The 27836-nt window shown below is 40.7% G+C and overlaps 1 protein-coding gene across 1 annotated transcript; it reads right to left on the bottom strand.

Annotated features, from left to right (window-relative positions):
• Positions 1-18819: 18819 nt before the first annotated feature.
• On the bottom strand, positions 18820-27442 carry AMER1 (APC membrane recruitment protein 1). The gene is made up of 2 exons (XM_053472997.1): positions 27308-27442; positions 18820-22227 (listed from the first exon to the last, which is right to left on the bottom strand). The coding sequence occupies exon 2, from the start codon at positions 22135-22137 to the stop codon at positions 18934-18936; it is 3204 nt and encodes a 1067-aa protein (XP_053328972.1). The 5' UTR covers positions 22138-22227; positions 27308-27442; the 3' UTR covers positions 18820-18933.
• Positions 27443-27836: the final 394 nt, after the last annotated feature.

Raw genomic sequence — 27836 nt, 5'->3', positions numbered from 1 at the left:
AGTCTTGCCTAGGGCAGCACAAAACCAAAATACACCACTGTACACACTCACTGGTCACTTTATTAGGTACACCTGTTCAATTGCTTGTTAACACAAATAGCTAATCAGCCAATCACATGGCAGACACTCAATGCATTGAGGCATGTAGAAGTAGTCAAGGCAATTTGCTGAAGTTCAAACCAAGCAGCAGAACAGGGATTTAAGTGACTTTTAACATGGCATGGTTGTTGGTGCCAGACAAGCTGGTCTGAGTATTCCAGAAACTGATGATCTACTGGCATTTTCACGCACAACCATCTCTAGGATTTACAGAGAATGGTCAGAAAAAAAGAGAAAATATCCAGTGAGCGGCAGTGTGGACAAAAATGCCTGGTTTGTCACGGAACCAGGACTGCAGAGGACTTTTAACCTATTGTTCAGTCGTTTTGGTTGTGCCCAGGAGTATAATCCCACAGCTGCCACTAAATGTGATGGGAGGTCCTGTCCCCAACTGGGTTCCCCCGCCAAACGTTGCTTCCTTCCCGAGAAGGGAAGCTGCGGAATGGAGCTGAATGGAGCTGCGCTGGTGCTGTAGCTGACCGAAATCTAGCTGATGCAGTGCAAGTACTATCCTGACAAGGACAGTAAATGATTACAGCAGCCCACCCCAAGCATAACACAGGACTCATGTTGAGGTGAAAAACAAAGAACACTTTATTGTGAAAGCACACAGTCTTATATTCAAACTCTATGAGATTAGGATAATACCATCACCACAAACAAGCCCAAACAGCCTGGTGCCACAATCAGGCCACTAAGCACAGCAATGCCCATATAACCCTAAATCGTTGTTTTCAAGGTGATCCCAAGGTGCTCCCTCTCGCAACCACCCCTCGTCTGAGCCCACAAGTAGAATGTGTGCAAAAGAGCACTCTGGTGGGGCCAGGGCATGGAGATATTTAGGGTTAAAGAGTCCAACGGCGCTCCTTCGGATCCTAGCCGACAAACAGTTCCTGAGAATTATGGCTAAGACCTTGTCAGGTACAGGGCAAGGGGAATAAAGATCCAATGGATCAGAGTGACACAAGGGTGGGATTATACTCCTGGGCACAACCAAAACAGGTAAACACAACTAAAGAGGTTAAAAGTCCTCTGCAGTTCGGTGACATCGTCAGAGAATGGGCAGACTGGTACAAGATGACAGAAAGGCAACAGTAACTCAAATAACCACTCGTTACAACCAAGGTACGCAGAATACCATCTCTGAACACACAACACGTCGACCCTTCAAGCAGATGGGCTCCAGCAGCAGACGACCACACTGGGTCCCTCTCCTGTCAGCTAAGAACAGGAAACTGAGGCTATAATTCGCAATTTTTTTGGTACACTTTGGGCCGCTTAGTACCAATTGAGCATTATTTAAGCGCGACAGCCTACCAGAGTATTGTTGCTGACCATGTCCATACCTTTATGACCAGTGTTCTTCTGATTGCTACTTCCAGCAGGATAATGCATCATGTCACAAAGACGAAGATACACACCACGAAGATCTTCGTGACAGTCTTCGTCTACCACTCTCCCCCCCTTCTAACTTACCTTGGCATCGCGGCAGTTCACGGAAGTGGAAATCCGCAGGTTCCCCGTCACGGGTTACAGGGCAGTGCGAATGAGCCTATTGGTCGTCTACAGGGAACTCCTCTGGCATCAACCAATCGTTCGTACGGACATTTAACTGATAGAACAGGGAGACCAGTGGGATCTGCCGGGTAAGTTGTAGCATTGGGTCGCTCGTACAGGCTTTTAGGCTCTTGGTGCTGTAACTTACCCGGCAGATCCAACTGGTCTCCCTGTTCTATCAGTTAAATGTCCGTACAAGCGACTATTGGTAGTTCGTACGGACATTTAACTGATAGTACAGGGAGACCAATGGCATCTGCCGGACAAGTTACGGCACCAGGAGTTTAACAGTCTGTACGAGCGACCCTATTGGTCGCCAGCAGGGGGCTCGTCTGCCATCAACCATTGGCAGACGAGCCCCCTGCTGACGACCAATAGAGTTGCTCATCCGGACATTTAAACTCCTGGCGCCAGAGCTGCTGCGGTACACGTTAACCCCGTATTAAACCCTTAACCGGAAAAAAACGAAGAAAAAACGAACACGAAGAATGTCCACGAATATTCGCCCGAAGAGAAGACAGGAACAGGCGAATATTCGCGGAATACGAAGATTTTTTTTCCCCCAAAGACGAGCACGAACACGAAGAGCCCCCTGGTGCCCAAGTCTAATCAGAACACCTTTGTATAGTTAGAGGCAGGGTGGAATGTGCCAGGAGATAACTTCATGGTGTGATAGGCGACAGTAAAAACACCACTTCTGCACTCATACAAACCCTCTCACCTAGAAACAGGAATAGCTCATTCCAAGTTCATTATAGCAACAGCATGTGTGGTGTTTCCAATAAGAGTGCAGCGCATTTTCTACATTCCAAGGCTGCACAAACTACATGTTTTCTTCATCTAGGACTACAGCTGTCGTCTCAATCCCACTAGTATTTTATTACAATTGTATCTAGCCACATTAACCAGAGTATGAGAATTTAAGATCCCCTTCCCATTCCAGAAGTTAAGGGAGTTCATTTATAGGGTGGGATTCATTAAATTCTATAAAATTGCCCTATTTAGTAAATTACCTTTGTGGATCCAGTAAAACCAAACCCATTAAAGAGATCAGGGGAACCCGGCTTCATTTTTAATCTCTTGTTTGGACAGATTTATTCGTAATCGTAGTATCGATGATGAAGACAGCGGATTTCAAGCCGCACTCAATGCCCAATCGTCGGCGGGGAAGCCCTATACGGGTGGGGGGGATAATGCGAATGTTATATTATAGAAATGTAAGGAACTAATGGAATGCTTTACCTTTGTTTTCTAGGAGAGACTTTACATAGATATTCAAAGAGATATTGCGAGTATCGTAAGTAATCTCTATCGTTCCATAGTTTGTAAATGTAGCGACCTGACCCATAATAACCCCCTGTAACCTCTATAGGGGATCCCAAGATCAAGGGTGTATCTTCAATAAAGCCCCCTGTTAAACGACGCTCTGTGCCCTTAAAACCCCCAAAAGCTCCAAAGTCAGTAAATAACTTAGCGAATAAATCTCTGGGCGTTCTTTGTGGGGGTGTACGGAGGATTACCCCCAGTTAGTCCTCTCTCTCTGTCTGATGAATTGGGAATTCTGTATAATTCACTCATTTCAATTCTTCTCAACAGTTTGAAAGAAAGAAGATCTTGATGTATAAGGTACCATCGTTTAATGTACACGTTGTCAGACATAGACTATGTTACTATGTTTACTTAAATCGACGTCATTAGAACTTTCCGGGTTGATGTAGCAAAGGCTCGGAAATGTACGTTACTTATTATTTTTTCATAGCCCCCCCAATGTAGTTCATAGAAAGCCTCCGGACGGTGCAAGAAGAACCAAGAGCTTTATAGATGAACGATGCATTAACTATTCCATCTCATTCACAGACAGAGAAGGCCGAAGACGGCGAGAGTAAGTATTTCCATAGCTGATAAATGCGATGAAACATTAAAAAACGATTGGTATTTTGTCAATTTTAGTAAAAAGTTATTCTATTTTTTTTTCACCATCTACCTGCTGTAATATCGCTACACAATCTGCTGTTGCTCAGTAAATAAATGTAATATAATAAAACAGCCGTAGGGATTCCATACAGTTATTCATGTTATAAATGTGGACATGGAAGCCTTTTTACGATATTATTATAAAAATAATATTATGTCCGTTTCATTTCTCAGGTGATGGGGAGTCAGATGACCTGTAAGTAAATTCCGAAATAACTTTTTACTATAATACACAAGAACCCCCATCATATTGTAGCTTCTGTTATTAAACCCCCCCGACACGGAACATATTGAGGTGTTACGGATGGTCTGCAGATCGCAGTAAAGTCATCGGTTTCCATTAAAAACGATAGAAGTTGTCAGCGACCCTATTTCTGGGGTACAGGTTTTAAGCATGTAATATTATTGGAATTATTGTATTCAATCCATTTAATAATTCTTGTTTGTTTGCATTTAAAGCGAGAAGGCGATCCGGGAGCAGGAGATGTTAAGCAAGGCTCTGGAGATGTTGGTGAGTTGATCTAATGGTTGAATGACGTGACGTTGGGTAGGAGAGCCCGTTGACTTTAGGAGGACGAAGAAGTTCCTAACAAATCTGAGTCCCCAGGAGAAGGGACTCATGAATGGACTTATGGAGAATGGTATGTCTACAAGACCACTTGTCCTTTAATTGTAAGAATAGAAAATAAATTGGTTGCGAACCAATGAAGAACGAACCCCAAGCGACGTATTCATTTGACTTATTACTTTTGTATTTATAGGAAAAGAACGGCGAGAGTAAGTATTTCCATAGCTGATAAATGCGATGAAACATTAAAAAACGATTGGTATTTTGTCAATTTTAGTAAAAAGTTATTCTATTTTTTTTTTTCACCATCTACCTGCTGTAATATCGCTACACAATCTGCTGTTGCTCAGTAAATAAATCTAATATAATAAAACAGCCGTAGGGATTCCATACGGTTATTCATGTTATAAATGTGGACATGGAAGCCTTTTTACGATATTATTATAAAAATAATATTATGTCCGTTTCATTTCTCAGGTGATGGGGAGTCAGATGACCTGTAAGTAAATTCCGAAATAACTTTTTACTATAATACACAAGAACCCCCATCATATTGTAGCTTCTGTTATTAAACCCCCCCGACACGGAACATATTGTGGTGTTACAGATGGTCTGCAGATCGCAGTAAAGTCATCGGTTTCCATTAAAAACGATAGAAGTTGTCAGCGACCCTATTTCTGGGGTACAGGTTTTAAGCATGTAATATTATTGGAATTATTGTATTCAATCCATTTAATAATTCTTGTTTGTTTGCATTTAAAGCGAGAAGGCGATCCGGGAGCAGGAGATGTTAAGCAAGGCTCTGGAGATGTTGGTGAGTTGATCTAATGGTTGAATGACGTGAAGTTGGGTTGGAGAGCCCGTTGACTTTAGGAGGACGAAGAAGTTCCTAACAAATGCACTTCAGCAAATATCACGTATAATATAACCTACCTTTTATTCTTTTTTCTCAGGAGATGGGACTCATGAATGGACTTATGGAGAATGGTATGTCTACAAGACCACTTGTCCTTTAATTGTAAGAATAGAAAATAAATTGGTTGCGAACCAATGAAGAACGAACCCCAAGCGACGTATTCATTTGACTTATTACTTTTGTATTTATAGGAAAAGAACGGCGAGAGTAAGTATTTCCATAGCTGATAAATGCGATAAAACATTAAAAAACGATTGGTATTTTGTCAATGTTAGTAAAAAGTTATTCTATTTTTTTTTCACCATCTACGTGCTGTAATATCGCTACACAATCTGCTGTTGCTCAGTAAATAAATGTAATATAATAAAACAGCCGTAGGGATTCCATACGGTTATTCATGTTATAAATGTGGACATGGAAGCCTTTTTACGATATTATTATAAAAATAATATTATGTCCGTTTCATTTCTCAGGTGATGGGGAGTCAGATGACCTGTAAGTAAATTCCGAAATAACTTTTTACTATAATACACAAGAACCCCCATCATATTGTAGCTTCTGTTATTAAACCCCCCGACACGGAACATATTGAGGTGTTACGGATGGTCTGCAGATCGCAGTAAAGTCATCGGTTTCCATTAAAAACGATAGAAGTTGTCAGCGACCCTATTTCTGGGGTACAGGTTTTAAGCATGTAATATTATTGGAATTATTGTATTCAATCCATTTAATAATTCTTGTTTGTTTGCATTTAAAGCGAGAAGGCGATCCTGGAGCAGGAGATGTTAAGCAAGGCTCTGGAGATGTTGGTGAGTTGATCTAATGGTTGAATGACGTGACGTTGGGTAGGAGAGCCCGTTGACTTTAGGAGGACGAAGAAGTTCCTAACAAATCTGAGTCCCCAGGAGAAGGGACTCATGAATGGACTTATAGAGAATGGTATGTCTACAAGACCACTTGTCCTTTAATTGTAAGAATAGAAAATAAATTGGTTGCGAACCAATGAAGAACGAACCCCAAGCGACGTATTCATTTGACTTATTACTTTTGTATTTATAGGAAAAGAACGGCGAGAGTAAGTATTTCCATAGCTGATAAATGCGATGAAACATTAAAAAACGATTGGTATTTTGTCAATTTTAGTAAAAAGTTATTCTATTTTTTTTTCACCATCTACCTGCTGTAATATCGCTACACAATCTGCTGTTGCTCAGTAAATAAATCTAATATAATAAAACAGCCGTAGGGATTCCATACGGTTATTCATGTTATAAATGTGGACATGGAAGCCTTTTTACGATATTATTATAAAAATAATATTATGTCCGTTTCATTTCTCAGGTGATGGGGAGTAAGATGACCTGTAAGTAAATTCCGAAATAACTTTTTACTATAATACACAAGAACCCCCATCATATTGTAGCTTCTGTTATTAAACCCCCCCGACACGGAACATATTGAGGTGTTACGGATGGTCTGCAGATCGCAGTAAAGTCATCGGTTTCCATTAAAAACGATAGAAGTTGTCAGCGACCCTATTTCTGGGGTACAGGTTTTAAGCATGTAATATTATTGGAATTATTGTATTCAATCCATTTAATAATTCTTGTTTGTTTGCATTTAAAGCGAAAAGGCGATCCGGGAGCAGGAGATGTTAAGCAAGGCTCTGGAGATGTTGGTGAGTTGATCTAATGGTTGAATGACGTGACGTTGGGTAGGAGAGCCCGTTTACTTTAGGAGGACGAAGAAGTTCCTAACAAATCTGAGTCCCCAGGAGAAGGGACTCATGAATGGACTTATGGAGAATGGTATGTCTACAAGACCACTTGTCCTTTAATTGTAAGAATAGAAAATAAATTGGTTGCGAACCAATGAAGAACGAACCCCAAGCGACGTATTCATTTGACTTATTACTTTTGTATTTATAGGAAAAGAACGGCGAGAGTAAGTATTTCCATAGCTGATAAATGCGATGAAACATTAAAAAACGATTGGTATTTTGTCAATTTTAGTAAAAAGTTATTCTATTTTTTTTTCACCATCTACCTGCTGTAATATCGCTACACAATCTGCTGTTGCTCAGTAAATAAATGTAATATAATAAAACAGCCGTAGGGATTCCATACGGTTATTCATGTTATAAATGTGGACATGGAAGCCTTTTTACGATATTATTATAAAAATAATATTATGTCCGTTTCATTTCTCAGGTGATGGGGAGTAAGATGACCTGTAAGTAAATTCCGAAATAACTTTTTACTATAATACACAAGAACCCCCATCATATTGTAGCTTCTGTTATTAAACCCCCCCCGACACGGAACATATTGAGGTGTTACGGATGGTCTGCAGATCGCAGTAAAGTCATCGGTTTCCATTAAAAACGATAGAAGTTGTCAGCGACCCTATTTCTGGGGTACAGGTTTTAAGCATGTAATATTATTGGAATTATTGTATTCAATCCATTTAATAATTTTTGTTTGTTTGCATTTAAAGCGAGAAGGCGATCCGGGAGCAGGAGATGTTAAGCAAGGCTCTGGAGAAGTTGGTGAATTGATCTAATGGTTGAATGACGTGAAGTTGGGTAGGAGAGCCCGTTGACTTTAGGAGGACGAAGAAGTTCCTAACAAATCCACTTCAGCAAATATCACGTATAATATAACGTACCTTTTATTCTTTTTTCTCAGGAGATGGGACTCATGAATGGACTTATGGAGAATGGTATGTCTACAAGACCACTTGTCCTTTAATTGTAAGAATAGAAAATAAATTGGTTGCGAACCAATGAAGAACGAACCCCAAGCGACGTATTCATTTGACTTATTACTTTTGTATTTATAGGAAAAGAACAGCCAGTAGCTGTAGTGATGTAAGTATTTATACAGACGGTATGTCTCAGTCCACAGGTTCTGTTCATAAAAAAAAGGCAATTTATTAATTCATACTATTTGTATAAGGATCATAAGTTTTATATGTATTGTAAGGAAGCTTTACTTTACCAAGAAGGAAGTAGATAAATGGAAGAGTCTCCCAGCAGATATGGTAGATGCTAACACAGTGAAGGCATTTAACCATGCATGGGATAGGCATACGGCTCCTGAATCTTAGACAAGAAAGGGACTGATTAAGGTCCGAGTCTCTAAATCACACTAGCTGGGCTGAATGGTTCTTATCTGCCGTCAAATTCTATGCTTCTATAAATGTGCCTTTTTTTGTCTTTGCATGGCCGATAGAGAGGAAGAGGAGGAAGAAGAGTAAGTAAAAGTTCATTCATGGGAGAGGTGAGAGGGTGGAAATCAGGGATGTCCAACCTGTGGTCCTCCAGCTGCTGCAGGACTACATCTCCCATAATGCTCTTTTAGCTGAGGGGAGTAAGGGAGATGTAGTCCTGCAGGAGCTGGAGGGCCGCAGGTTGGACACCCCTGATATAAATAGTAGTGTGAGATCAGGAGTGAAGAGGGATCAGAGAGCAGGAGAAGAGAGAACAAGAAAGGGGTAAAAGATAAGAGAGTTTGATGAAAGGGAGATGACAGATGGAGAGAACATCGGGGAGGGAAAAAACTATAAATAACATAAGACCGGGCCGAATAATATAACAATAAGAAGCATTGGGGGTCCAGATAACTGACTCGTGTTTTATTTCTTCTTTCAGAGAGAAGGTTTACAGCTGTATGAGGTAGATGTTTTTTTCCGCTTGTTGCACTTGTTACACAGACACAGAAGCTGGATACGTTTTCACCGCTCCGCTTTTCCGTCTCCAGTTTGGGTTCTCGGGAGGGTTATCGTCCGATGTAGAATAATAATGTCACCGGGATGTTTTTAGATTATAGAGTTCATCGTATTGATCACGGCAGAGACAGGCTGGGAGCCGCAGGTTTTGGCTTCTTCTGGGTTTATGTGTCCTCTGACGTCGTCTCCTTTGTTTCTATTACAGATTATTCTACTGCTGCTCCCGCTACCTGTTTGGGAAAAAATAATTTGATGTTTAAATTAATTTTATGTTAATAAATCCAGATAATTTCCATATTTGCGTACTTCTTTTCTAATGTTAAAACAAGAGGTCATAATCGAAAAATAAAGGTGAAATGTAAAAAAGTATTTTTTTTCTTAATTAAATTTTTGCAATATTGATAAAGATCCCTTTAAGGACCCATTTACGTGTTATATATGACAGTGATGTCACTTTAAAAAAAAAATATTTTTCTGTTTGTGGGAGGAGAGAGAAACATTTATTCCCCCCCCCTGCACTGATCACACAGCCTGATTTCCCGTGTAGCGGAGCTGTCCCTGCCGCTGAGCATCATGAGAAGTGCAGCAACAGTAAAGCTGCAGATGCTAGCTGTGAACTAAAATTCCTATGATTCTCAGCCAGCCAGGTGTCCACCATAATGCTGGCTGAGCATCATTGGAAGAGTAGTTCACAGCAGCAGAGATTTTTTTTTTCATTAAAAAAGGGCTAATGTTAGCCTCCCTCCCAGGACCCCTACACACTGCCTTTACACACACCTGCCCATAAACACACATATACACATACACTGCCTTTACACACACGTATGCACGGACACTGCCCTTACACGCACACATACATGTACACTGCCCTAATACACACTCTGTCCTGCAAAGCGGGACAGAGGAAGGGATAGGCGGGACAGAGACCCATTCTTTGGATTTTTTAAAACTGTTTCTTAATTAATATTCAAATTAGCGCGGGATTTCAGCCGTTCCGTGGGCTTTTGACATCGCGCGCAGCTGCCCCCCGCCCATCGCGCGCAGCTTCCCCCCGCCCACCGCGCGGTTACAGTTGGAGACAGTGGGCAGCGTCCTGCTGAGTGAGCCTGTGGAGCAGCAGCAGTCTGGTAAGAACTTGCTTATATGCTCTTTCTTGTTAAAATTTTTAATTATATATATATTATAAATATATATTTATTAGTACTATAATGGTAGTTAGCAATGCATTATGTGATGAACTCATCTTCTTGTCTCTTTTTCAGAGTTCAAGCGATTATTAAAAAATGGTAGGTTTTACACATTTTTTTACAGAATGGGTTTAATTAAACTCTAGTAAATCCCCCCCATATAGTAAATTACCAGACTAACGAGATCAGGGGAACCTGGGAACAAACAGCTTCATTTTCATCCCTTGTACAGACAGATTCATTAGTAATAGATACAGAAATGAAACCCGCACCCATTGAGTTTAAATCCCCCCCTGGACAGCGAAGTTTCAGCCGCACAATCGCCAGCGGGGAAGCCCTGTATTGGGGGAAATAATCAAAATGTTATATTATAGAGGAACTAATGGAATGTTTTATGTTTCTTTTTAGGATGATCGGTTTCCGGTGTTGATAAATGAATTTACGGGTATTGTAAGTGGTCTCTATCATTACCCAGGACAAGTTGCCCCTGAGAAATAGTACGTTTTAGGAGAAAAGAATGACAATAAATGGGAGGTCGGTGTGGAGGGTGGCAGACAGGGGCTGTATCATTATAATATTATTTAAAGCCCCTAAAACCCCTAGGCCCACCCCAGGTCCTTACCAAAAGTTAGTAGAAAAATGATCTGAGCCTATGTGGGATGTATGGCGGTTTATGCCCAGTTAGCCCTTTCCCTGTTTAATGAGCCAAGACCTAATACATATCAATTCTTCTCAACAGCTCGAAAAACAGAGCATTTTGGAGGAAAAGGTACTGTTATAATAATACTCAATTAAAAAATAACATTGTTATAATTTCATGGGTCGATGTAGCAAAGCTCACTGCTTGTTATTCTATTGCCCCAAATCTAGTTCATATAAAACCTCTGGCCGGTGTTATACTACCTTATAGATGAATAATGTACTAACTATTCTTTCTCTTTAACAGATTCAGAAGGCAGAGAAGAAAGCGTGTAAGTATCTCCATAGGGTTATTATTTCACAAACTTTTTATTTCTTTCTCTACCCGTAAAATGCCAGCTAACTGGCGTGTATTTAATGAGACACAAATAGCACTGATTAATAGGTTTTATTATTAGATTAGTTGAAGGGGCTTCATCTCCCTCGCCCACCATAGACGAATCTCCTGTCCTGGTTGCCCAGAGTCCGCCAGCAAACCCGGCCCTGCTAGACATGTCGTGGATATATAAATATGATATGGAACTGAATAAATGTGAATAAACATGGAAGCCTTTTTTATTATATATTTAAATTAAATTTAAATTCATTTAAATTTAATATTATTTAACATATTATGTCTGTTTCATTTCTCAGGTGATGGGGAGTCAGATGACATGTAAGTTAATTCTGAAATAACTTTTTGCTATAATACACAAGACCCCCATCATATTGTAGCTTCTGTATATTAAACCCCCCCGACACGGAACATATTTAGGTGTTACGGATGGTCTGCGGATCACAATAAAGTCATTGGTTTCCATTAAAACCCTATATATGGACTTTATCAATTTAGTTATGGACTTATTTATTAGTTTGAGTATCAATTATTTTATTCATGCAATATTATTTTAAGTATTTTCTTCAGCGTTATTTAATAATTCTTGTTTGAATTTACAGGGAGAACGAGGAGCTGGAGGTCCCCTGCACCGCTGCGGGGGATCTGTATCCTAACCCCGCTGCCTGCCCGGCGCCCGCATGTCCCGGGCGTCGGGCGCTAGACCCCGAATATAGGCCGCACCCCCACTTTAAAGACTTAAAGTGGGGGGGAAAAGTGCGGCCTATATTCGAGCCAATACGGTAATTTGCATGGACCACATACCAGTTGCACATATAGAATAACTTGACCACACTTTTTTTATTTTCAGATGAGCATAGTCTGTCTTATTACTCAATCGGACCGGGTTCAAGGCTGAACCTAATGGTGAAGGAGCGGGTAACTCAGTAGGTTGGTGGCAGCACAGTCTGGAAAGCCCTCGGTGCCATCTTGGAGAAACATTTCAGCCCAGCTGACGCAGAGAGGGTCCTGGAGTGCGTACAGAAGGTAAAGCCAACACGGTATCATCTGATATCAACTTAAAGCAGGTCCAACATATTGATTCTGTATTGTCGTCTCAATCAGGAATGGCCAGTGTCTGCACTTTTAATGCAGTTCAGTTAGAACATAGTAAATCTATTGATGTGCTGAACTTCACTTTTTATATATTTTGAAAAATATATAATTTATTTCTTTAACTGGGGCAGCAATGTTGAGAACCTTTTGATGGGTGTTTTATATGACTGTCCCATAACAAGCTGAGGCAGGCAGGTTTTACTCCGGAAATCTGAGAAGGAACTTGTTTCATGCTAATTCACGTTTTCATATTTTGGTGACTGAATGTAAAGCTTACAGTAGAAATAGTCCCATAACATATTAGGCACGGCGATTGACCCCGATTTTGTCCCCCCCGCTTCTCTCTCTCTCTCTTCGACACAGGACTACGAGCGGAGCTTGACGTTGCTCAGTCTAGATGACATAGAACGGCTGGCCACGCGAATCTTACATCCGCAGCTGCCGGAAACCATAGATCTCGGCTTTTTGGACTGAAACCCTGCAATCCATTCATGTCTCCGGCGATGCACATGCTTACCCCCAATGTACAGACACTACACGGTAGTCACAACAGTAATAAAATACAGAAATAGGGGTAAAAAAAAGTATTTTAATTCTTTTATTTTAGATGCACGTTTCACAATACTGGATTCATTGCTTCCCAAACAAGAGGCATTGAGCCTGTATATCGTACCATGATTTCCGAACACGTACCTATAAAATCATTTTGGGGTATTCGCTGTATACTGCAGGGTCTGCCAGGTAGTAGCTATACAGCTGATATACTATATGATCCTTAAAAGAGAAATGGCTGACCTCACATAGTGTGTGTCCAATTTACGGATGGGTTTCCAAACGCTGTGACGTGAAAACCTAGCTTCTACATTCAATGCTGATTTTGCTATACATTAATACTGTGATAAATTAAGTACACTTCTTTAAACTTGGCAAACGAATAAAAAAACATTTTTTGGGGGGGGGCGTGGCTAACCGCGGGACAAGATGGCTGTGTAGTTTGTCTGCTCTCCCTGCAAGCCCTGATTAAGCTTCTATTCAAGCGACTTTACCTACCTCTATCCTCGCCGAAATCCGGGCACCCGTTGGCGCTCGAAAATCCGTTAAAAAGTCTTCGATGCCTGACATTTTCCAACGGAAAACTTCTCAATCGGCTCTTCCCGCACTCGCGCCATCCACGCATTTGGGCCTACTTGAGGACATGGCCGCGGAGGCAGCGTGTTCCAAACAGGACATTGCCGACCTGAAGGACCTGGTTCTCACGGTGAAGCAAGATATTATTGATCCAATACGTGATGAGCTGAAGGACCTGAGGAGGGACATATCTGACATTGGACAATGCACTGACACACTTGAATGCACCCAATCTACAATGCAACAGGTGCAGCACAAGTTACAGGCGGATATAGCGTCCCTGCGCCATGAATTACAAACTACTACTGCATATGGCCTGGTGGCTCTGTAGAACACACACGTTATGATCGATTGGTAAAGCAGCCCATGGTGGGATTTTGTCACGTTCTTGTAGAGTGACTTGCTTTTCATCCTTTGGGGAAAACAAGAATTATACTAGAGGAGACCATTGCTGTCCTGTGCAAAGCTGCTTACATTTGAGTGCACAAACATGGCCCTCAACACGGGAAGCTCTTAACCGTACGATACGTATCACATGTGCATACATCTTTTGGTTCCTGCTTGATATTTCTTTATATATGTGGCTTGTATGAATTGTTCAGATAATGTTTATTCATACGCATCATTATATTGACATTTTGAATCTTTTGCTGATGGAGATGAGGGGCGCGTTATAAGCAGCCCATACACGATGTTAAACCGTTATTCATTCGGAACAGACTTTGGAACTTGCTAAAGAATATTTTAACAAGAACTCGCTTCACACGCTACCAAGGCACGTTTTAGGTGCTGTTACCTTTGCTCTTTAAAGGCAAGCTGGCTAACTTTGACCCTTATTTAGTTTAGATTTCATAAAGTTATTTAAATGCACTCCGCAGACTTTTATTCCTCTTGTACTGTGCTCATTCACGCATACTACGAGGCTTTATGTGTGGGAATGAAGGGGTTTTAGATTACACCTGTGTTATGGTGATCAGAGCGGCCTCTACCTCGAATCTCTTTGGGTGTATGGTGTTGGTTCTGTGGGTGGCCTGGATTTGGGGCTCATGTTTATTTATCTGCTTTTATGGACCATACACCCCACATGGCTTCCAAGAATGCCCTGAGATTTATTCACCACGTCATTTACGGACTTTGTGTAACCGTCTGGGGTGGGCTCGGGATTTTCACAGAGGGGGCTTTAAATAACATAGCCCCTGCCTGTAACCCTACATACTATGGCAGTGCTTGATTTTCTGCCCTACCTCCCATTGTACAGCGCCGCAGAATAAGATGGCACTATATAAAATCATGAATAATAATAAAAACATTTTATTAAATCCCTCAACTTGTCTATAATATAACATTCTCATGATTTCCTCCAATAACTAATCAGTAACTCCTCTTGATAATTCTGTCAATTCAAGTTTAATAACTTTTTCCAACTGCGGTGGATTTGAAATCTGGCAGTTGGATATAACGTGTAGAAAGTGTCACCGCATGCTCGCTGTTACGTTGTATTGAATGGGGTTACCGTTATGGGGGTATTAAAGCGACTGTAAGTATACGTTGTTTCTCATGCGATGAACCCATCGTCTCCTTTCTTTTTCCGAATCTGCCAGCGATTATTTGAGAAAATGGTAGGATTTACACTAGGGCTGCAACAACTAATCGATAAAATCGATAATAATCGATAATGAAATTCGTTGCCAACGAATTTCATTATCGATTAGTTGAATCGATTATTATCGATTATAAAATGAGGGTTTTTTCAGAGCAAACGCTCTGAAAAATACCCCTCATTATATAATCCGTTTGAGTGACTCACAGCAGCAGCGCCTACTTACCAGTCCCTCCCTGTAATCACTGTGACAACTGGCCCCGCCCCTTCCTTCTCCCAGAAGGCCAGAACCACATGGCTGTGAAACTCATCTAACTGTAAGTATAAAATTAATATTTGGGCTACTGAAAGTTAGGGGAGGTGAGGGTTAATTTAGAGGCAGTTATGGTTAATGGGGTGTTTAGGGTTAATTTAGGGGCAGTTATGGTTAATGGGGTGTTTAGGGGCAGTTATGTTTAATAGGGTGTTTAGGGTTAATTTAGGGGCAGCTATGGTTAATGGGGTGTTTAGGGATAATTTAGGAGCAGCTGTGGTTAATGGGGTGTTTGGGGTTAATTTGAGGCAGTTGTGGTTAATGGTGTGTTTAGGGTTAATTTAGGGGCTGTTGTGGTTGACAGGGTCTTTAGGGTTTATTTAGGGGATGCTGTGGTTAATGGGGTGTTAAGGGTTAATTTAGCGGCAGTTATGGTTAATGGGGTGTTTAGGGTATTTGTTTTGATGGGGTATTTAGAGTTAATTTAGGGGTAGTTATGGTTAATGGGGTGTTTAGGGTTAATTTAATGATGAGGACTGAGGGTTAATTTAATTAATTTAATAAAGTTAACTTAAGGTGCAGTTAGAGATAAAGGGGGGCAAACTAAGGGGAATCTAAATCCTGGGGGCCGTGAAGATTAACCCAGTACTTATTTATTAAAGTATGGTGTCAGTGTGATGCGAACGGGTCTGTGACTCTATGAGGGGACTATGAGATATCTGGGGGGTATAAGGCATATCTGGGGAGGACAGAGTGACATATCTGGAGGTATAAGGCATATACATTATATAAGGCATATGTGGGGAGGGCAGTGTGGCATGTCTGGGGAGGACGGAGTGGTGTATCAGGGTGTATAAGGCATATCTGGGGGTAGAGTGGAGTGGCATATGTGGGGAGGGCAGCGTGGCATGTCTGGGAGGCAGTGTGGCATGTCTGGGGAGGATGGAGTGGTGTATCAGGGGGTATAAGGCATATCAGGCACAGTGGTATATGTGGGGGTGGAGTGGCATATGTGGGAGGCAGCGTGGCATATGTGGGAGGCAGCGTGGAGTGGAATATGTGGGACGCAGCGTGGAGTGGCATATGTGGGCGTACAGTGGAGTGGCATATGTGGGCGCACAGTGGAGTGGCATATGTGGGAGGCAGCGTGGAGTGGCATATGTGGGAGGCAGCGTGGAGTGGCATATGTGGGAGGCAGCGTGGAGTGGCATGTGTGGGAGGCAGCGTGGCATATGTGGGAGGCAGCATGGCAAGCCTGGGCTCAAATGTGCATAAATTGGGGGGGCTGGTTGGGAAATAAAGACAAGAAATGCATTTTATCAAAGTTTTTTTTTATTCTGCTGTTTGTATTTAACATCATTTGTTTATTAAATTATTTTAAATAAATGAAAAACTCACATTCATTTTTTTTATCCGATTAATCGATTAATCGACAAAATAATCGGCCAACTAATCGATTATGAAAATAATCGTTAGTTGCAGCCCTATCCAGAACACATCTAAATTATGTCTAAAACTTAAACCGATTCACACAGAGCCCAGCCTGCCTATACTGGACTCTAGACTCTATGCAAATTACTTTATGTACAAATGAAAACAAGTGGCAACTTGGAAGTACACAATTACATTACTGTGAAAGTTCTAGCTAAAGCAGAGATCTGATTCTATTGTTGTGTGTTAACCAGTGTTAAAAATTACTTTAATATAGGCAAACAAAATACCAAAAATGGATGACACATATCTTTGACACTATGCTTGCTTTAATATGGTGGTCTTGTCTACATGATTGTGTAGACCAATATAATCAAAATCACCATTAGTTTATAGAAATGAATGTGGATGCAGATTTTTTTTAGAAGACTTTATTTTATTCAAAATTTAAAATAATTAAGTAAACAACAAGTAATAAATTACACGTCTGTCTCTTTCGTTATTTTTTTTTTTTTTACCAAAAAAGAAAAACTAAATTAAAAAAAAAAAAAAAAAAGTTTTGTTACCTGTAAACATTGAGCAAACAAGCTCCGCATAGCATATTGGCAGTGGAAGCATATGCCACAGATAACTCCCAACAGAGCGAGTATCACTGTTGTACTGTATGCACCCGACTACAAATCACATTTCTATGATAAATGGAGAATGAAAAATTTACATTTCGGGAAATTATGTTTATAAACCTTGCTGCTGGTTTCTGCTTAAGATTAAGCTTAATGATTTGAGTCTTCAATTTGCACTTTTCGTAACTTGGTCACAGAATGGAGGCCAATGCTTTTTACACAGCACATCTGCTCTGTTAACAACGTAGTAGTGTTGCTTGCTACGCCATCACTTACACCTTAATCAATATTGAAACAGAGGCTGTACGTCTAGCCTTCTTATGAAATTGTACCTAAGGTATACAGCCAACGGCAGGGATATTCGGTAGTATTACCAATTACTCCATCCAGAAATGATACTGAGTATGCCTAGTAGAAGTGAAGTTTCAAGAAATTCACTCATACTCACAAATCACATTTTTACTACAATAGAAACATTCACTATAATGAGGGCAGCATTCCTATAGTTTTACTCAAAAGTCACACGGATCCACCTCAACACATTTCTATTTTCATTAAGCTGTCCTTTATGCCAACCCCTGATAAAATCTCAAGTCTTTAACCACATTTACCTGAAAGTCAGGTATTTCTATACAACTTAATGCAATTTTTTTGCCACAGGTCTGCTTTGACCTAATTAAGTCATGTACCTGGGGGAAATATTGGTATTTGTATTCATCTTCAATTACAAATGTAATACGCTCTCTAATGCGTATAATTTTGAATGCCATTTGCCCTACTCTTATCCAAAATACTGTGTTTTTATGTTATTTTTGGGGAAGTGGCCCAATGACGTCACATGCAGAGTATGCCATTTTTTAATATATCTACAGGTCCCCAAGGACTTTGTGGTGTATAAGTGATGTAATTAAAGCAAGCTACCAATCTGAACCAATCATGCACTGAGCTAAAGAACCACGCTTCTTTGGCATCACAAGACCCACAACCACTTTTGATACCAGCCGTGATTAAAAAAAAAAAAATTACCATCACCTAAATCTGAAAAGGGTTTAGATGCTGTTCTCTTGAAACTCAACATTCCTATTTTATCTATATACACACATTTGTAGCTCAGCCAAATAAAGACTTCACAAGTCTTGGGATCTCCAGGTTGAGCAAGAAATTAAAATGTTAAATCATTCATGTGTTGATACTATTACTCCACTTAACAGTGACAGCGCCCATTAATTATGGTATTCATGTCCACATGATTTCCTTTTTTTAGTAGGAGACACATTTTAAAACAATAAAAGATGCGTAATATTTGTTTATAGTATATTATAACCAGACACTACCAACTAGGGAATAAGGTAGACTCTATATGTACAAATTTAGGTCCATCTGACTGGAAATCAAGTATAACATAATTTAGCTAGATTGTTGTATTAGGCTACAAAAAAAGTCAATTTAACCTTGAAACTGCCACAACAAAAAGAAAGCCAGTACTACAGCCTGTAATGCATTAAGATAAATCTATCAAATTTGCCTAAATTAGCAAATATAATTTATAGTGGAAAGTGAACACGTTAGTACTCTGTGATATTCTTCATATGGGCCACAGCAAAATAAATAGTACAAATATAATCATTGCAGTAGTAAAAAAAGTTTATTTCTCCACTCCAGCATTGTTTTTTAATAAGTGACACATAAAAGGTCTTTACCACCCTATTCATAATGAAAGGTAAAAAATACCCACAAACACTAGCTGTTTGTACATTCATTGTATTTATTACTCCAGTCATCAGAGCCCCTGGGTTCAACTGTCCCTTTCTTAGTGAATCCAGAAAGTTCTTGGTAGTTCACTGTTTGTTCGAAAGAGTCCTCTTCATGTTTGTGTTGCTGCGGAATTGCTTGTGTAATGCCCACGGGTTTGTTTTGCACTTGCTTTCCAGAATCATAAAGACTGCCATGTATATCCATCTCCCTCTTCTCTCCGAGCGGTAACACAAGTGCAAGCTTCTTTGTAGTGTTTTCACCATATCGATAGAGGTGAGTCACCTCTTGGGAATGCCTAGTTGTACACTGCATAGTGCTGCTTGACATTTGTTTGTTTTGTTTTGACAGATGGTTACTTACAATTTGGCTTTGGGGATCTGTGCGACAGCTCTGCGTTGAAGATATAATCGGTGGATAGCATTCAAAGTTTCCAGTCTTTTGAATATCCTTCTCCAAAAAATGACTGCCATCCCACTGTCCATCTCCCACAAGAGACTCATGCTCATAATTCCAGGAGTTCTTTTCACCATCCAAACGAGTGCAATGATCATTGGTTTTCAGGCCACTTTTAGACAAATGGAGACCACCAAGTTCAAGCTCCATGGTTTCTGTATCAAGGGACTTACTTCTTCGCATAAGTGAAAGCGGTGCAGTAATGGAAGGATTCAGAGTATATTGATCAAGGTGACGGGGAAGACTAGCAACCCCCCAGTTAAAGCCTTGATCCGGCTGCTGGAAGTCCATTTGAAACAATGGTTCTTCACAATCTGCTAAAGACTCTTGAACATAATTGTGGTCAAAAGTCTCAAATGATGAATCCACCTCTTCATCTGGACTCAGTTCTACTTGCTGTTCACATTCACCTTCATTATCAACATCAACAATATCAAAATTAATCATGGTGGGAAGAGAATCTAGATTGTGATGGAATGAGGAGCTAGAACCACCTCTGCCTAAGCATTCAGAGATGCTTGAAAACAACATTCCGCTACTGAAGTCTGCCAACGCTTCAGATGATTTGGAAGTCAGCTCACATTCATTTTGCAAATCATAGTCAGGGCAAAATACATTCTGGACATGATGCACAGGAGTTATCTTAGAAGTTGAAAAACTGCCAGCACTTGCTTTTCTGATGATACCCTGATCTTGAGCTTCAAGGGTACCAACATTGAACTCAAAACCAGTGTCATGGGTAAGGCAACTACTCTCTGAGTTTTGGCTATAAATACCCTGGAAATTAGTAAAGGACATTTGCCGAATATCTTTGCATCGTGCTTTCCCCATTTGCACATTTTGAATTCCTTTGTGAACGCCATCCTTGCTTGTATTTTGTAGTTTTGCAAGTTCACTATCAAGGCAACTCTTGCTCCTGTCCATTAAAACAGCAGCTCTGTTTTCACATTCATTATTTTTATTTTCTTTGGATAATATATCTGGAATTACATGAGCAGTTCCCTTCAGAACTGCCTCTCTTTGCCGCTCCCAGAACAGCAACTGTTTCTGAATCACTGCCAATCTCTCCTCCTCTGTCTCTGTTGCACATTTTTTGTGTTTAGCATCTAGAATCAATCCACTGTCAGCATGAAGGCTAAAATCAAAAAAGTGATCATAAATATCAGAACAAGGTGTTTTACTCTCATACAGAGACTCACTACCAGGTTCAGGGCTCATGAGATTGTCATCAGGCTCATAGAACTCATAAAGAGCATCACCGCTATAGCTGTCTCTTGGAAGTCTTTCCTTTGGCGTGAAGCCTTCTCTGGTTTCCTCATCAGGACCAGGTGTAGTGGAATCATAGTATCCTTCATCACTGTTTGGAGCAGACTCTTGTTGATCACTTTGTGGGGTCAGCAAGTCTGTGTTGCACGTAACGGTTCTATCAAATGGATCTTTAACACCCAAATGATAATCAGTAGTCTCCAGACAAATAAAGCCCTTTGGCATTTCATTGTTTTCTTTCTCTTTGTTCACGTCATAAACCTTTTCTGATTCACTGTTCTCATCTAACAGCTGGTGAAAATACTCTTCTTCCGTGTCATCCGGTGTTGCCATTGCCTCTCCACCACCTTGGTAAGTAACAAGGCAGGAGCTTCTCTTTGTAGCCTCCCTGCTCCGCTCCAATGAAACTGTATCGCTTATGTTGTCAATTTCTTGGTCAGCAATTATATCCCCGCAGCCAGTTAGAGAGTCAAAACTTTTTAGAGAAGAAACATCTTCAAATATAAGGTTGGCCTGTTCACCCCCAGGCACAGATGGAGGATCCCTGTCTTTGAAGTCTGCATTTACAGTCTGGCAACATTCTGTGTCATCAATTGAACAAGGGAGGGTGCTTTCTGTTTCTATGGTAGGGTTTTGGTTCACAGAACCAACTGTATCGGTTTCCAAGTACTTATCTGTAGGGGAGGGAACCCTTGGGATGCTGGCAGAACATTCTACTATTGCTTCTTTTTCATGTGCCGCATCAAGGGAGTACCCTGGAGATGAGGTGTCAACACAGGGTAGATTTGTTTGTTCACTGCAACTCTCCTCAGTCAGACATTCCTTATTTACTTGCTGGAAATTGATTGATGAAACACAATGATCAGAACGTTCACATTTCTCTGTAGCGCATGATTTGTTCTTCTTATGATAGCGGATGCTGCTGAACAGACCCTTTAATCCTTTCTTTGGTCTGGGAAAAGACTGTGATTTCTCTCCATTTAGTTTTTTGTCAAAACATTCTGTGCTGCCTGCAAGGAACGAATCATGAAAGTTAAAATCCAACTTCACAGGGGAGGTAATGCCAGAGTCTGCACTATGTGAGCTGGGCAAGCTATCCCCCGGCATTGTATGCTCATGCCCACTCGGGTTATTAGAAGAAAAAGCTTTCTTCCCATCCTCTTCAGGTACACCACTGATGCCATCATGGGTTTTGCTTTTGCTCAGTAGTTTCCTTGAGCCTCCCTTGCTGGTACCCTTGTGCTTTCCAAAGAAGCTTGGCAGAGTACAAATGCACTTTCTACCTGCAAAAAATTTGAATGGGGTTTTCTTTTGCTTCCCTGGTGTTTGTTGGTCCAGGACAAGTACAGTCGAACTATGAGAAGTTTCCACCTTCCCAGAGCTGGCATCATAGCGAATACAGTCAATTTTCTCACAGCTGATAGATGCTACATTTGCCCCAGTTTGTTTGCATAACTGGTCGGTTTCCATGGCAACACTAAAGAATTAGCAGGGATGTCAAGGTAACGTGATAAAACTGTAGCACTGGAGACCGGTTAACATAACAGATGGGCATCCTTCCTAGGAGAAAAAGAAATACAAGCAGGTAAGTTGTTATATCGTGGCGAGTGGGAGTCACATAATTAAAAGATATATTTCTATGATGATTTCTTAATATTAAATCACATGAAATTGATTTTCATGAAAACATCTTTCATGTATCTCAGGTTACCCAAAAAAAAACAAAAATAATTATAATGTTGGTGTGGTAAAGGATGAGATCTATGCTCTGGAGAAAATTAGCATTCAAAATATTGTCTGCATCCTAAATTTCAATTGAAATTATTACGTGTCTTAAACATCAAAATGTGCTTCCTAGCGTTTCAATATTGCTTTTATATGGGTGTAGCTGACTCTAGGGATTATTTAGAAAACCGTTACAGCACGAGAGTTGATTACTGTAGAAAAACATGAGCACCTGTCTAATGAAATTTACATTGGAACACCATCTCACACTGACCATCTCACAGCTGATAAACAGAGATCCGCAAAAAGCATTAGTGTGCATCAGATTAGAAGGTTAGCAAATCTTGTCTCGCTGGTTCATAATTCAAAAGCCAGCTGGCAAAAAAGATTCAGTACTTTGAGGTTTATATTCGTTAAGGTCACATTAACCTTATTTCCCTTAAAAATAAACATAATGGCCTTTTCAACATCCAACTGTTAATAATATGGTCCAGTTGCACATTGGCAACTCACCCACAGAAACTAAAAAGTATGAGACAGGTAGGCGTGACTACTCATACATTGGGCATTATTTTCTACAGTGGATTCAGGTATAATCCATGTATAGCCTGTAATACAAAGTCCCCTAAAAGTTTACAAAGCCCACCCAGTGTATTATTTTTTGTGAAGCGATCAACGGATATTATGAATGACCTTCTGAGACAGAACGAATGAGACTGTATCAAAATAAAATGTGTGACTAATTTGCGTCCCCCCCCCCCATGATCTAGACAACAGATGTTGTGGCCGGAGAAATACATAAAATGAATAAGAACTTTTCTTAGGCTGTGAATATATCAAATACGTATACGTATTAGTATTAGACGCATGTCTTTTTTCAGCCTATGTAACTATGTAGTATAAAAAGGCCTAAAAACCAAAAAGAGGTGTTTTTTTATATCAATGTATATACTACATCAATAAAATCAATAAATCGATAATGAAAATCGTTGTCAACGATTTTCATTATCGATTAGTCGAATCGATTTTTATCGATTTTATCCTTATATAATCCGACCTCAAACAGAGATCGGATTATAACACTAGAATCCAGATCCCCCGCAACGCTGCAGGGGACCTGGATTCCCCTCACTGTCGGCCGGTGGGTGTCCGTGCGATGCCCACAGACAACTTCCGCCTCTCCCCTCCACTTCCATACACACCTCTGACTCCTCCCCCTCCCATACACCGCTCTGCCTCTCTCCAGACTCCCTGGTGTTTTGTGAACCTCCGTTGCTGACAGGCACTTTCACTGCAGCTTCATAGAAGCCTCAGCGGAAGTGAAGGTGAGTAACGGAGGCTGTCTGTGCACATCGTGCAGACCCCCACCGGCTGACAGAGAATCGAGGTCTCCTGCAGAGGATCATCCTCTCTGTCAGCTGGTGGTGGGCTGCATCGCACAGAGCCTCCGTTACTGCCCTTCACTTCCACTGAGGCTTCTACAAAGCTGCAGTGAAAGTGCCTGTCAGCAACGGCGGTTCACAAAACACCAGGGAGTCGGGAGAGAGGCAGAGTGGTGTATGGGAGGGGGAGGAGTCAGAGGGGTGTATGGGAGCCACCCTCCCATACACCACTCTGGCTCCTCTCCCTCCCATACACCACTCTGGCTCCTCTCCCTCCCATACGCCACTCTGCCTCTCTACCCGGCTCCCTGGTGTCTTGTGTACCTCCGTTGCTGACAGGAGGCAGAGTGGAGTATGGGAGGGGGGAGGAGGCAGAGTGGTGTATGGGTGAGTTATAGTGGTGTATGGGGGGGTATAATGAATTTCAGGGTAGCAGAGTGGTGTATGGGGGTGCACAGTGGCATATAGGGAGGTATAAGGCATAAATGGGGGCGAGTGGCATATTGGAAGTTATAAGGCATATAGGGGGTATAAGGCATATCAGGGGGGCATAAGACATATCTGGGGGGTAAAAGGTATATCAGGGGGCTCAGTTGCATATCACTGGCATATAAGGCATATCGGGGGCACAGTGGCATATCAGGGGGCACAGTGGAATCTCTGGCATATAAGAGGTATAAGGCATATATGGGGCAGAGTGGCAAGCTGGGGGTCAGATGTGCATAACTGGGGGCAGTTTGGTAAATAAAAGAAAATATAGACAAGGCTTTCTCAGTTTTTATTAAATATGAAAAATAGTTAACATATGAATTAATATTTACTAATTACTTTGTATTAAAACCTAGTTTGAGAAACACCGTGTTTGGGTTCTTGTAGCTTTTATTATTATGTCAGTAAAATAAGAAGGTGAATAGCGAGAGGCCATTGCAATAAAGAGATGAAAGTGTAAATTGTACGTTTTTTATTACATTATTTTAAATAAAAAAAATTACATTTTTTATCCGATTAATCGAAAAAATAATCGGCCAACTAATCGATTATTAAAATAATCGTTAGTTGCAGCCCTAAATGTATATGGCACCTATTTGCATCATGAGTAAGACAGGACGTAACTATTCAGACTGAAACAAAATATCCCTTTTAGCGGCTGTATCTGCTCGGTGGTATTGGTAGCGCTAACAAATTCTGTGCCGTTTACAGACATATCCCAAAGTGGTCTACAATCAATCCTTTCATTATTTTAGCAATGTCACAAATGAAGCATGCAGTATCTATATAATCTGCATAATTTGCTGTATAAATCTTACACTCAGTGTAGATAATATTGCTACCATAAACTTAAAGTTAATACATGATAAAGACCCCCTCAAAACTCAAGGCGCTCCCAATAACCTGTGAAGATAGCTGAAGGTGACTTAGTGCTGTCGTAAGGCTACAGTGCAACACAGGGTCCCTGAATGCTTACTTCCGGGGGCCACACTGCTACATGGGCATATAAAACCCCTTCTTCCATAGCCAAAAGGAAGACTGGAGCTTTCTGGAAATTACGTAACTATATAAAACCTCTCCCACCCTGCAGGGCTTGGAACTCCCAGACTCTGAAAACATTGCATATGTAATTCAAGCAGTTTTGTCACTTCTCTACATCCTACATTCTGTTCAATACACTAAACAGCACTATATATAATTACATTCAAAATAATGATGAGGGTAACAAGAACCGAAGCCTTAAAAATCAGGTGACCTAGAGACGAAAAAGAGAATCACATGAGGAAATGTGTATTTTGTTTTATATTTATTTCCGAATTGAATCCCTTGTTATATATCCATATCCCGTGTTATAGGATGAACTGCCAATATGCCTTTTTTTTTTTCTAACAGTGCCAGCTTTTGCATAATGCTTTCAAGCAGTAACATATGCATGTGTTCTAGCTGTGTTATCTTAGCCCAATCTACTAGACAAACACCCTCTTTATTGTACCGCTTTGTGGTATGAAAAATAGAATGTCTCAATCTTAATTACCCAACTGTATAATCTGACTAATGAAAGTATGTGGAGGAACACACTTGATTAGCATTGCCGTAAAGAAACAGCTCAGTGCGGTATTACGGCAGGGAAAGTGGGGGGTGACTGACAGGTCTGAAAGTAAGAAGGTGTTTATACACAAACAGGAGAATTGTGGTTGTAACTGCTTGACATCACTTTACATTGTGATGTCTCATAAGCATCTAATGCAGGAAGAGCTTAGCAGGTCATGTATAGTGATCTCTCCAGGCTTCTCACCCGCTGAATTATGCAGGATGGCCCTTCTTGCAAGGAGAACCTGCCAACATTTGCACTCGTAGGGAGTAGTAAACTACAACTCTCCCTTTACTGAATAGATACAAAACCAGATTTTGGCAATGCATACCTAAATTACTGTATAAAGCAATTTAAACTCAAGGAGATTTTTTTTTCCCTTTAGATCTCCCCTTACTCAAGAGGACTATGATAAACACAATGGGAGGAATAGAAATGCAGATTATTTGAAAATATACCTTTCCCTGTAGTGTTTTTTTTTTTTTTTTTTTGCTATATTGCTTATTATCTATACGGCCATATTAACAGAATCTCAAAAAAAAAAAAAATAAATAAAAGTACAAAACTGCACAATACGTGTGCTAATATTACAGATTACAAGTCAAAGCACACATTGCTGCTCCAGCCATGTACCTCTAAGCGTAAACAAAAACCAAAGTAGAACAAAAAACACATGAAATACATCCCAAATATCTCCTTCTACAGCAGATGTGTCAACGTTCAATAAATGAGAATACTAGCAGAGAGGAGTTTATAAACACATATAAAAATACCAAAATAAATGATTCAGCATGCAAGATTTGGAAGGACTGGAATAACTGAACTAATATAGTTCCGCTTAGCCTAAGGGGTGCAATAACTTTCTACGGCAACATACAATTGTGTTATTGTCCTACAACCAATAGTGTTCTCCAGCTGTGTTTGTTTACAGTGTGTGATGTCTCCAATAAGTGTACAGCCCCCCTCATGCATAAAACAAACTCTCTCTACTAGGAAGCATTCGAATGCTTTATTTTTGCTTTGCCAGTCTGGGTAGCATGTGAGTTGCTGTCCTAACCCCTAGGACTGCAACTCACATCACACTCAGTCATTAACTACTTTAACGAATGCAACACAGATAGCCTGGCCTACAAACAGGGGTGTAGAAAAAAACAAAAACAATGTGCAGACAGTCCCTTCCCAAATTAGATTGCAGAGGGATGGCTGGTGTCTATAAATTACAATCCCATACTGTGAGCTCCTTTTAACTGGACTGCTTGCAAAATAATTGGATATAAAACCGTAAGCAATTATTATGGAGGGAATGCCCTGTTAGGGTGTGTTATCGATTAAAGTGCCACATAAAATATAATTTCTTAAATAATATATGTCGACTCTTAATTGCATATGCATAGACATATGCGGTTCAACAGAGCCGTGCATATGCCGAACGCATGAGCTACACGGTTATTACCTGCACTCCACGGAACTAGGCCTCGTGCCTACGCTGTATCCTACATTCAGTGCCCAGGGAATCCTGCTTCAGCTTTGCACACTGATGCTCCTGTACCAAGGCGGCCTCTACCTGACCACCTCCCCTAATCAACATACGACTGACATTCTCACCGACCATTCAGCAAATGCTACAGTTCTGTAATACGTTTGGAAGATCGACCAATGATTCCCCGGCGTCTGAAACTCAAACAATAGCCTATTGGCTCTGCCATTGATTGATAGCTCGGGAAGCAAATCAGGACACTAAGGTGGAACGCACGGATTTTTGCCTCTTTTACTTAGTGATGGGAAGTTCGGATCATTAAAGTGAATCGGATCATTTCGATTCGTTCACTGAAATGATCCGATTCATGATCCGGATCTTCGGATCACTCAGTGTGTCTGCACGGAGTTACTGTTTTCCAGTAACTCCGTGCAGGCACACTAACGATTGGCCCCGCCCCTTTTATTATGAATCCTCCCCCCTGCCTCCAGTGATGTCAATGAAG

This window comes from Spea bombifrons, chromosome 8 (assembly GCF_027358695.1).
Source record: "Spea bombifrons isolate aSpeBom1 chromosome 8, aSpeBom1.2.pri, whole genome shotgun sequence".
Lineage (NCBI taxonomy): Eukaryota > Metazoa > Chordata > Amphibia > Anura > Pelobatidae > Spea > Spea bombifrons.
This window is presented reverse-complemented; position numbering and strand designations above follow the sequence as displayed.